The following is a 12,685-nucleotide window of genomic DNA, read 5'->3' on the forward strand; positions in this document are numbered from 1 at the left end:
ATCTCCAGCCAGGTTCTGTCCAGGTTCTCTTGCCATGTTCTCTCACTAGGATCTCCAGCCAGGTTCGGTCGCCAGGTTCTATCCAGGTTCTCCTGCCATGTTCTGTCTAGGTTCTCCAGCCAAGTTCTGTTGCCAGGTTCTGTCCAGGATCTTTTGCTATGTTCTCTTGCTAGGTTCTGTCTCTAGGTTCTGCCTCTAGGTTCTGTGTTTCTAGGTTCTGTGTTTCTAGGTTCTGTTGTCTAGTTACATCTGTATTTATACCAGTTGATTCCAATCCTATCAATCTCTATTCCAAAGGTTAGGGCGTTTCTTATCTCCATTTCAGGGAGTAAAGATTATGTAGCTTAAGTGTGATTGTTTGTAGTTAAAGTGATTAACTACCGGCCTGGCACTTAGTTAAGGGGTTTCACTCCCTCCCTAACTTCAGGGGAAAATCCCCACCTGGGGAAACAACCTTTCTCAGAGAGGTGACCTTGGTTAAAACACATAGTGCTAAGGGGAGCAAACACATTAAGAACAGTATGCCATATACGCCAAGTCCCTTGAAACATATGCTGTGCAGATGTTTCTTCCCTGCAGCGACTGTGTCAAGCAGCAAGGATGGACCGGCTCCCAGCACAGTGTGATTGAAACTTCGTGGCTCATGCACAGAAGTCAGTATTTTGTGGAAGAGCCCCACTCAAAGGGCCAAAGAGCCGCAGGTGGCTCTCGAGCTGCAGTTTGCCAACCACTGCTCTAACCAATTGAGCCACCCAGCCAGGGCTATATCACTTCTTTTGTATATATTTCTAGACGCAGAATAACAGTTATCTAACATTTTAAAAACACTGTATTTGCTTCTGATTTATAAATTTTTGTTTGTATATTAGAAAATGTTATGATTATTTTCTTAATCTTTTAACATTTCATATAAAATACTTCTCTTTTTTTCAACATTCTGAAAGAACAAAATAATTTTAGAATGTAATCATTTGTTTAAATTAGTACTATTAATTCTTGTTTTATTACACACTGTATGATGCAGTCTCTGAGATCACAATTACTTAGAAAATTATTTTGCTTTACCATTGAGGTAGTGTAAAATTACCTTTATAATGCAAAAGTAAATGGAGAGTTAGAAAAAGCAGTTCTCAAGTGGTAGAATGTTAGCATTTTTTCCACCTTCAGCGAGTTCTCACTAAAAATGGGTATAATTTATTTTATTTCTTAAGTTACTCTAGGCTTTCAATATTCTTTTTTTCCCCTGTACTTTATATTGTTTCATTGAATGATTTATCTGTTCACGCACCAATGCCTCAGTATTGTACTTTGTGGTATTTTTTTTTTTAATTGATTTCATAGAGGAAGGGAGAGGGAGGGAGGGGGAGGGGGAGAGAGAGAAACATCAATGATGAGAGAATCATTGATTGGCTGCCTCCTGCCCGCCCCCCACTGGGGATTGAGCCCAGGCATGTGCCCTTGACCAGAATCAAACCTGGGACCCTTCAGTCTGCAGGCTGACACTCTATCCACTGAGCCACACCAGCTTTAATACCAAGTGCCTTGGAGAGGGCCTCTTTGGATTGAGGTAACCAGGTGTTCTGTTTGCTTCTTGGATTTGAGGGTTTAATGCTTTCCATAGGTTTGGGAAGTTCTCACGCACTATTGTTTGAATAGACTCTCCGTTCCATGCTCCCTCTCTTCCTCCTGCAGAATTCCTATAATTCTAATGTTGCTTTTTCTGATGGAGTCAGATAGTTCTTGTAGAGCTCTTTCATTTTTCTTTATGTCCAGGTCTCTCTCCTTCCCTCTGCGTCATTTCTAGATTCCTGCCTTCAACATCACTAATTCTTTCCTCCATCTAGTTGGCTCTGTTTTCTATCTCAGTAGTTCACTCTTAATGTCTTTAATTGCATGCTTCATTTCTGAGATTTCTGATTGGTTCTTTTTAAGTTTTAATCTCTTCAGTAAAGTACTCGTTTTGTTCACTGATCTGCTCTCTGAGTGCATTGAATTGCCTTTCTATTTTCTTGCATCTTGTTGATTATTCTCAGAACTGCCATCTTGAAATCTCTGTCATTTGTATCACACATTTCCATGTGTTCCAGCTTGCTTTCTGGGGAGTTTTCATTTTCTTTCTGATCATCCTTGTTACTGTGGTTATTCATGGTATTCGGTTCTTCTTTGCTTAGTTAGGTCTTTGCGTTTATGTCTGTCTATATTAATGAAGAGGTCTTCCTACTGCGTTCCAGTAGATGGTGCTGAATCGCAAGGTTTTTCACTCTGTGACCTTCTAGTCCATTGGTTCTCAACCTCCCTAATGCCTCGACCCTTTAATACAGTTCCTCATGTTGTGGTGACCCCGACCATAAAATTATTTTATTGCTACTTCATAACTGTAATGTTGCTACTGTTATGAATCGTAATGTAAATATCTGATAGGCAGGATGGTCTTAGGCGACCCCTGTGAAAGGGTCGTTTGACCCCCAAAGGGGTCGCGACCCACAAGTTGAGAACCGCTGTACCTAGTCTTAACCTCCACAGCTTCCTAAGACGCTCTGCTTCGTGGGGTTTGCTTTACTTTCACTGTAATGGCGACCCCTGACCTCCATGGTGCCCCAAGCACCCCTCCTGGGCATCAGTCACAGAGGGAAACTGCAACAGCTCCTGGTTTACAGATAATAGGCTCCTGCACCCAACTGCACGGGCAGCAGGAGGCGAGGTGTGGGAGTTCAAGCAGTGGCAGGCTCTGTGGTCTGCTTTTGTTTGAAACACTGCACCTTGCCTGACAGTGGAGAGCCACACTGCAGAACCCTGTGCTCTGCCAGCGTCTCTGACCCAGACACTGTTCGCTCCCTTGCAGCTCGCCCGCTGGGCTGCCGCGCTCTGTTCTTCCCGCCGCGAGCTCCGGGCTGCAGGGCTGTGTCTGCGCGTCCCTCCCTTTTCCTCTCCTGGTTTATTCCCGGGTGCCCATCTGATGTTTCAGTGCGCGGGTCTCTCAGGTGTGCATCTGTGCTGGGCAGGGATTTTTTTGTTGAATTATATAGTTGATTAACTTGTTGACATTTCAGTGGGAGAGGCCAAGGGCTCTCTCACACCGCCATTCCTCTGATGTCTCTCTCATTCTTGAATGCCCTGTGGATGTGGTATACTATTAAAATGTAATTTTTAAGATTATATAATAGTTTATATTATTGGGAAAGCAAATAAAATTTCTCATTAACAGCTCCAAATTAACAATTTGGAGCACCTGCCAGGAGGGAGGGGACGATGCCCTTTTTGCTTCTCACTTGCTATTCTGATAGCCCAGGGTTCGAATGATTAACATACGCGCGCACACACACACGCATGTAGGATGCTGCAATGGTCAAGGACAGGAGGCAGATGCCGGTGGGTCAAGCTTGCTTTTTCTTTTTTTAAATATATTTTCATTGATTTCAGAGAGGTAGGGAGAGGGGAGAGAGATAGAAATATCAATGATGAGAGAGAATCATTGATCGGCTGTTTCCTGCACATGCCTCACTGGGGATCGAGTCCGCAACCCGGGCCTGTGCCCTTGACTGGAATCGAACCCAGACCCTTCAGTCTGCAGGCCAATGTTCTATCCAGTGAGCCAGACCAGCTAAGGCTAGAGCTTGCTTTTAGGCACAGAGCTAAGCAGTAAGTTCCTTGTTTCTTAGCCATTATATAATGAGAGCAAGTCTATATACTTCTATGTTGTATTACTATCCAAGACAACTAAATCACAGGTGTGTGGAGGAGACAAAGAACGAGAGAGAATATCTAGTCCCAGGTTGTGTGACGGTTGTAGCGTGCAGACTGTTAAACAGTCAGCAGCCTTGGTGCTGAAGGCAGAGGCAGAGGCGACGCCCGAGGCTCGGAGCTCTGCCCTGGGACTGGCACTGGCTTCAGAAACATAGTGACATAGGCTTGTGTGCAGAGCAGCGTGCAGCAGCGCGGTCAGCTGACGCTGGGGTTAGGTTCATGATCTGGAGGAAGTGGAATAAAACGGCCAGCTCATCCCACCTTGAACATTATGGTAAGCAGTCTTTCCAGTGGCATTGTGTAGGAGGAGCGGTGTTTATGGCTAGTCGCTGCCATGGTCTGTAAGAGTGTTTTTAAAGAAAGAATAATTCTCTTTTGGCCCATTTCCCAGTCTCCCTCCGTCCTGTCTCCCTAGTGAAAGCGGTGAACTGATGTGGATAGAATTAATTATCGTTACAATTAACTGTTTTCATGTAATCTTGCTGCTTAAACTGCTCAAGCTGTGGAACGCCGTGTTTCTTGCTTAGGATGTCGGTAAAACTTGTGCTGAGTCATTTTGCGTGAAGTCAGTGGGGCGAAGTTCTATTTTTAGCCCCTGCAGGCCCAGGAGGGCGAGGGGGGAGCGGTCCCGTGCACCTGTTCGGTGCTGCCCACCTAGAGAGACTCAATCCCGTCTAAATACTTTCGGCCACAGAATAAGTACAAGGTTGCTACGAAATACACTCACTTTTCTTGTATCTGGTGAAAGACTTTTCTTTCCTATAGTGAGAAATAGAATTTTTAAAGTTTAAAAGTCTCCATAAGTAAAAGATTTTTTGGTCGTGCCTGTTGGCAACATTCATTTTTCTTTAAAGGTTGCCTCTTATTCTTACCCTCCCAATTTCAGACACTTCACGCTCTCTCCTCCCATTTGACCCTGTTTCTGCACAGAGACTAGGATCTGGTCCATGACCCTTAAAGGGAAACGGAGACAGCGCCGGCCTGCTCTCTGTGCTGCTCCTGGTGGCGGTCATGAGGGCTCGTTTCAGAAAGAAAAATCACCGTGTTTTCTTCAGACCATGAGCTCCTCAAGGACTCAGATGAACTTTTTGTGATTTTTCTTTTTTAAATAACTGATGTGTTTTCTTTTTCTTTTTAAATTGATTTTAGAGAGAGGAAGGGGGAGAGAAAGAGAAAGAGAGAGAAACATCAGTTGGTTGCTCCCTCACACGCCCCAATCAGGGACCACAACCTGGGTATGTGCCCTGACCAGAAACCAAACCCTCTGGTATGTGGGGCGAGCCACCCGGTTAGGGCTGTGGTTTTTCTTGATATTGAACTAGAGGCCTGGGGCACGAAATTTGCGCACTGGTGTGGCGGGGGGCGGGGCGGGTCGTCCCCTCAGCCCGGCCTGCGCCCTCTCACAGTCTGGGAGCCCCCTGATCAATTGCCCTGAAGAGGTAGGCCCTGCCCATCTGGCCAGGGCTCCGCAATGGATCACCCCCACAGAGGGAGGCCCAGGCTACCTGCCACAGCGCCACCAGCCAGGTAGCCTGGGCCTCCTACTTTGGGGCAATCGTGGAGCCCCCCCGATTGATGGCCCTGCCAGCTGATGTCTTGGGCCTCCCTCTGCGGGGTGATCATGGGGCAATGGCCGGGCCCCTGACCAATCGCATTACACCCGCCTTGGCTGGCCTGGAGCCAGTGGGTGTCATAGCGTGGTCGTCTGGATGGTCATTCCGCTGTTCGGCCATTCGGTCAATTTGCATATTATGCTTTTACTAGAGGCCTGTTGCAGGAAGATTCCTGCAAGAATAGGGCTTCCTCGGGCTGATTGCGCCACCAGGCCCCGCCGCCCAGGGCCACACACAGGGGCCCGGATGGCGGCTCGTGCTGGCCCGCCCTGCCTGCAGTATGCAAATTAGCTGCCATCTTTGTTGGCGGTTAATTTGCATATCACTCTGATTGGCTGGTGGGCATAGCGAAGGTACGGTCAATTAGCATCTTTGTCTTTTATTATTATAGACAGATTTAGCACAAGACCTTGCTGACATAGGCAGTGACTGACTTTCAGCTGTGCGAGGGCACTTAGGCCCTTCCGCTGCCCCGTCAGCAGGATGCTGTACCCCTGGGAAGACAGAAGTGACTTTTCTCAGTGAGTGCCATTGGAGAGACTTAATTAGGAAAACATGGATACTGAATTGGATCTACAGATGCATAATTTTTAAACTTTTGTGTTCACTTAAATATTGATAATGTCTTTCTTTTGGAACATGGAAAATTAATTTCTTTATAAAACCTTCATACTAAAGCAAAAGAGTACAAATACCTGGTTTTTACATACCCGGCAGCAAACGAATGTGTGTTTTTGTTCCCACACAGAGCTCTGGAATCGAGACGTTAGTGGAGGAGCTCTGCTCCCGCCTAAAAGACCTGCAGAGCAAGCAAGGTGAGTGCTGCCTCCAGGCCTGTCTGTGCGGGCACAATAGTCACCAGGGAGGGGGGGTGATCTTAGGATGGAGCCAGCAAGAACCACAGCGCAGAGAGTCTGTGTTCAGTGTGTCTCCAGGCGAGCGTGGGTCAGCCCTCTGCTGTCACCTGTAGAGAGCCCCCTGCTGCTGAGTGCATTGGCCCGCAGGTGCCCTCAGAGAGAGGAGCAGCAGTCTCCTCCCGTCCTTGTGCCCTGTTGACACCTCCCTGTTGACATCAGGCCTTCTTAATTAGGTGTCAACACTAAGTACCTCAGATTTGGAAGAACTTCTACTTTGACTCTTGAATTTTGGGGGGAAGGCAGGCTTGACAACCTCAATAAGCCATTTTGACTCAAGAACCCTCATCACGTTTTTCCCCGCTTTTCTGTAAGCCCATCCTAAGATTAGGGACCTTTATTTTCCTTGTCCTCTTCATGCTCATTTTGCTGCCCACCAAGTCTTGACCTTCCTATTAAGGGCATTGGTTCGTTTGTGTTGAATTCCTGGCAGGATCATGAGCTAAGCTAAGGGAATAGCCCCTTGATTCTGTTTTAGTGGAAACACAGCCCTTGGCCTTCTAGATGTTAAGGGGCGGATTGCGAATTGTGATTAAGAATTTTCTGTGCAGATTAACATCAGTCAAGGTGAGTCGGTATAGAAAGTCCATGAGTGCAGAATTTTGTGAGAAAATATTTTTGGAATCTATACAGATGTTCTCTCTTTCTGGTGTAATTAACAAGTACCCAGGGGATTTCAGTTTCTCAGTCAGATGCCTCCAGAGCACTGGCTCGGTGATGAGACGAACCGGTCTCGCCTCAGCCATGTTCACGGGGTGTAGCCAGAGACTTCCCCCTGGCACACTGAAGAAATAGGTTGTTATTACAAAGATAAACTGCCACAAAAGCCTATATAATTTCTATTAAAGTTTGAGAAATTTTTAAAAACATGACAAAACTTTCTAAATTTTTTGTTTCACAACAGAAGAGAAGATTCACAAAAAGTTAGAAGGGTGTCCCTCTCCAGAGGCAGAATTATCCCCGACAGCAAAGGATCAAGTGGAAATGTATGTAAGACTCATAGTCATAGAGTGCGCATTTGTTAAAATCAGAGTAAGAATTGCTGCATGGTTTACAGTGTTATTCATCGTCTTGTGTGTAGTTTCATATTTTATAATTCAGGGAACATTGAGCACTTCCTTGCATATTTGACACAGAATTCAAAGGTGAATAAGATTCTGTCCTTAAATTACATATTGAATCAATATTTGTGCAGCAAATGAATGAAACAAGGCTGTTATTTGCCACCCATTCATGTCCTGTGACCATGGACATCCCCACCGTCCTCTGAGGCAGCTGAAAGGAGCCATGCATATCCTTGTTGCCCACATAGGAACCAGGTGCCCGCTGCTGGCTCCAGAGGGAGCGGGCGAGTCATGGGCCTTGCCACACTTGTTTTCTGAAGACACTTTAGTTCTTTCTTTGTAAGTGGTTAGTATTAAAATCAGCTGCGTTATAAGCAGACTTCTTTATTACACATTTTATTTGGATCTTCTGAACGTCTAAAACTTAAGAGGAGCATGTGGTTGGTTTGTGTAACCCTGCGCTGTCCACCATGGTGGCCTAAGTCACGTGTGGCTGTTGAGCCCTTGAAATGTGGCCACTTCAGAATGAGATGTACTGGGAATATAAATTCCAGCAGATCTCAGAGACTCTGTAAAAAAGAATGTAAACTATCCTAGTAATATCTCTTAGTACCAATTACATGTTGAAATGATGTTATTTATCATGGTTATATTTGGTTCAGTAAAATATATTATTGAAATGAATTTCACCTGTTTCTTCTTATGCTTTTAATGCGCCTCCTAGAACATTAAAAAATACATTGAGGCACACAGTATATTTCTCTTAGCTCTGCTGCAGACTGAGCAGGAAAACACCGCATGGGCCCTTCGTGAGCGTGGCCTTTCGCTGCTTCATGTGTGACCTTGGCAGCCGCCTGCCCCTGGAGGCTCCCTCTGGCATCTGCTCGCTGTGAACTCTCTGGGGCTCCCAGTTTCCTAGCAACCGAGAGCTCTTCTCCCACTTCCCAGGCCTCTAAAGCCCGCCTCCCGAGGTCCATCCTCACCGCAGGGTCGCTGTCGAAGCAGGCTCCGGGCCGGACCCATCTGCGTCCCAGGGCCCTGCACCTCTCGGTGTCCTCACTGCACTGCTGCATTTCTGGGCCGTGAAGGCGCCCTGCGGTCCACCTGCTCTCATTGTCCTCTCTGCACGCCTGCCTACCACAAGCCCTGCTAACTCTGAGGGTCCCCTTAATGCCAGCACTGTGCTCTCTCCTGAGAAAAAGCACAGTGACAACACTCACTCAGGAAGATGCGGTCAGGACTCATTTCACAGGCTAGTTCCTTTACTCCTCACAGCTCGGGGAGGTAGACACTGTTCTTAGTGACATGCTTGAGGCCACACAGCTAGAAATCGACAGTCAGGACTTGAATCAGGAAGTGTGGCTTCAGAGTGTGTGCTCTCACCTGTTTGGCTATACAGCTTTTCAACTGCATCCACTCCCAGCCTCACAAAGCCTGTGAGGGAAGTCATGTCATCTCCATTCCGCAGCTGAGAAAATATGGCCACGGCATAAATTAGTAGCTTTAAGCCGCGGCATAGTGAGTCCTGAGCTGAGAATGACATTCAGGTATCTCTTATCAAAAGATTACATTTTCCACTGTCATATTTTTCACTTATGGCTTCTTAGTTAAAATTCAGACTTTGAAGATAAAAACTGTCATTTTACATATTTTAATATTCTTATAATGCTTATCTCAGTTCTTTGTACATTGAACTAAATGTAAAGGCTATTTTACTGTGTTACTAATTATTTAAAAACTAATGATTCATGGGTAATGCAACCATTGACTGTTAAAATGAATATCCCAATCTTCCGTTCGGTAATGTTTTCTATGGCTAATACATCTCAGTGCCCCTTCCGAACTCTCTGCACTGTCTTGCAGGTACTACGAAGCGTTTCCCCCGCTTTCGGAGAAGCCAGTTTGCCTGCAAGAGATCATGACCGTGTGGAACAAGTCTAAAGTCTGCTCTTCCTCCAGCTCCTCGTCATCGTCCACCGCGCCCCCAGCCAGCACAGACACGGCGTCTCCCAAGGACTGCAACAGTGAGGGCGAGGCCAGCAGGGACAGGGGCGAGGCGGTGCCCACCGCTGTACACGCGCAAACCCTGAGCAGAAGTAAAAACGAGAAGGAGAACAAATTTGGGAACGGCACAATTGAAGAGAAGCCTGCTTTGTACAAAAAACAAATGCGACACAAACCCGAAAGCAAGGTCCGCCCTCGCTCCTGGTCCTCCGGCTCCAGTGAGGCAGGCTCCAGCTCGAGCGGGAATCAGGGAGAACTAAAAGCATCCATGAAGTGCGTGAAAGTAAGACACAAGGCGCGAGACCTCCGAAACAGGAAAGGGCGGAATGGGCAGAGCAGGCTCTCGCTGAAGCATGGCGAGAGGGCCGAAAGGATCACCCACGTGGGCGGCGGCGGCGGCGGCGGCAGCAGCAGCAGCGGCGGCGGCTCTGGCAGACAGCTGTGCAGGCGGGCGAAGAGACCATTGAAGGAGGTGGGCAGGAGGGACGCGGACGGCACGGAGGGCAGAGACCTGCACCTGGACAGCAGAAACGACAAGGAATACAAAGAAGAGCCACTGTGGTACACCGAACCGATTGCAGAATATTTCGTTCCTTTGAGCAGGAAAAGTAAACTAGAGACCACGTACCGAAACCGACAGGATGCGCGGGATCCGACCGCAGAGGCGATAGGAGAATTGTCTGACTCAGTGCACGGTCTTTGTATCAGCAACAGTAACATTCATAAAGCATACCTCCCAGCGGGTACCTTCATCGATGGTCACTTTGTAGAAATGCCTGCGGTTATAAAGGAGGAGGCTGACCTCCCCGGGACCTCATTCTGTTCTCTCCCGGAGGACAACAGCTACTTGGATGATATTCATCTGTCAGAGTTAACACACTTCTATGAAGTGGACATTGATCAATCCATGTTGGATCCTGGTGCCTCAGAAACAATGCAAGGAGAAAGTCGGATTTTGAATATGATTCGACAAAAAAGCAAAGAGAGAAGTGATTTTGAGGCAGAATGTTGCATAGTGTTAGATGGGATGGAGTTGCAAGGGGAACGTGCAATATGGACAGATTCCACCAGCTCCGCGGCCGCCGAGGGCCAGTTCCTGCAGGGCCTGGGCAACCTGGCGCAGTTCTGGGAGTGCTGCTCGTCCAGCTCCGGGGATGCCGACGGCGAGAGCTTCGGGGGAGAGTCTCCGATCAGGCTCTCCCCCATCTTAGACGGCGCAGCCCTCAATCCGCATCTGCTTGCCGGCAATCAAGAGCTCTTCTCAGATATTAATGAAGGATCTGGTATAAACTCTTGTTTTTCAGTGTTTGAAGTGCAATGCAGTAATTCTGTTTTACCATTTTCTTTTGAAACACTCAACTTGGGGAATGAAAATACAGATTCTAGTGTGAACACACTCGGGAAAACACAGTCCAGATTGCTAATATGGACCAGAAATAGTGCCTTTGAAGAAAACGAACACTGTTCTAATCTTTCCACAAGAACCTGTAGCCCATGGTCCCATTCAGAAGAAACACGTTCAGACAATGAGACGTTAAGTCTCCAGTTGGAAGAATCCACGCAGTTTAATGCAGAAGATATTAATTATGTAGTTCCTAGAGTCTCGTCAAATTACGTAGATGAAGAACTTCTAGATTTTTTGCAAGATGAAACTTGCCAACAAAACAGTAGAACTTTAGGAGAAATTCCCACGTTAGTTTTAAAAAAAAAATCGAAACTAGAATCTGTCTGTGGTATTCAGCTCGAACAAAAACCAGAGAACAAAACCTTTGAACCTACGCACGTGCGTTGTGGGAGCAGCCCAGGTGGAGACGGATACAGTCCAGGGGTCATTAAAGACATCTGGACACAGCTGGCGGAGAGGGACTCCGTGGCGCTGGTCGAAGTCGAAGGAGCTGCTGATGAGCTATTCTCGACAGACGTGAATAACTATTGCTGCTGTCTGGACGCTGAAGCCGAGGTGGAGCCGCTCCGGGAGCCCAGCAAGGCCGTGCAGCGGTCGGAGTACCACCTGTGGGAGGGGCAGAAGGAGAACCTGGAGAAACACGCCTTTGTTTCGGGCGAGCTGTCCAAGGTGGACGGTGGCGACTACACCACACCCTCCAAGCCTTGGGACGTGGCCCAGGAGAAGGAGAACTCATTCATTCTCGGGGGCGTGTACGGAGAACTGAAGAGCTTCAGCAGCGACGGGGAGTGGGCGGTGGTGCCGCCCAGCCACGCGAAGGGCAGCCTGCTGCAGTGCGCGGCCTCCGACGTGGTGACCATCGCCGGCACGGACGTCTTCATGACGCCGGGGAACAGCTTCGCTCCCGGCCACCGGCAGCTGTGGAAGCCCTTCGTGGCGCTGGAGCAGAGCGACCCGCCGAGGACGGGGGAGGGCGGGTTAAATAAGGGGTTTTCCTTTGTCTTCCATGAAGACTTCCTGGGAGCTTGTGGCAACTTTCAAGTTGAAGATCCTGGACTCGAATATTCGTTCTCTTCCTTCGACTTGAACAATCCGTTTTCCCAAGTTCTTCACGTGGAGTGCTCCTTTGAGCCTGAAGGGATTGCGTCGTTCAGCCCTGGTTTTAAGCCGAAGTCCATCCTCTGCTCCGACTCCGACAGTGACGTGTTCCACCCCAGGATCTGTGGCGTCGACAGAACCCAGTACAGGGCCATTCGGATCTCGCCTAGAACTCACTTCCGCCCCATTTCCGCATCTGAGCTGTCCCCTGGAGGGGGGAGCGAGTCCGAGTTTGAGTCTGAGAAAGACGAAGCCAGTCTCCCCGTTCCTCCTCAGGTGGATGCGTTCGAAGATCCACAGGCAGATCTCAAGCCCCTGGAAGAAGATGCGCAGAAAGAAGGCCATTACTACGGGAAGTCGGAACTGGAGTCGGGGAAGTTCCTGCCCCGGCTGAAGAAGTCAGGGATGGAGAAGAGCGCGCAGACGTCCCTGGATTCGCAGGAGGAGCCGGCGGGGCTGCCGGCGGGGAAGCAGGCCCAGTGCCTGGAGTGCAGCGGGAGCGGGCCCCTGGGCACCGGTGTGGAAAGCTCAGAGGCAGATTGTAAAATCATGGCCCAGTGTGCGGAAGAAGTTAATCATTTCTGCAGTTGCAAAGCAGGTTGTCAGTTCCCTGCCTATGAAGATAACCCGGTTCCTTCCGGACAGCTGGAGGAGGTATGTGTCTCTGTGTGGGTGTCCATAAAGGGGTTTGACAGACTGTACCCCAAGAACAGGCAAGGAACGATGGCGGTAAGTTATTGAGGAATGTGCGAAACTGTCTTAAAATTGATCATCCTTATGGTTTTACATAAGGACTTAAAATGGACTTGATGTTTATAAACTTAAACTAGACATTTTATGCAG

General features: G+C 48.1%; 1 protein-coding gene across 6 annotated transcripts in view; it reads left to right on the plus strand.

Annotated features, from left to right (window-relative positions):
• The window catches only part of KIAA0232 (KIAA0232 ortholog), a 67,650-nt gene that overhangs the window by 38,677 nt on the left and 16,288 nt on the right, over window positions 1-12,685 (plus strand). For 5 of the 6 annotated variants that reach the window (XM_070399679.1, XM_070399707.1, XM_070399697.1 and 2 more), the window contains exons 4-6: window positions 6,106-6,172; window positions 7,176-7,257; window positions 9,199-12,496. In XM_070399679.1, the coding sequence (XP_070255780.1) occupies window positions 6,106-6,172; window positions 7,176-7,257; window positions 9,199-12,496 (3,447 nt within the window). Of the gene's footprint in view, window positions 1-3,953; window positions 4,019-6,105; window positions 6,173-7,175; window positions 7,258-9,198; window positions 12,497-12,685 lie in introns of those variants that run through there. The other variant, XM_070399722.1, reaches the window with a different exon arrangement.

The sequence above is a fragment of the Myotis yumanensis genome, unplaced genomic scaffold (assembly GCF_028538775.1).
Source record: "Myotis yumanensis isolate MYYU_CA2020_CCGP unplaced genomic scaffold, mMyoYum1.0.hap1 SCAF_1, whole genome shotgun sequence".
Lineage (NCBI taxonomy): Eukaryota > Metazoa > Chordata > Mammalia > Chiroptera > Vespertilionidae > Myotis > Myotis yumanensis.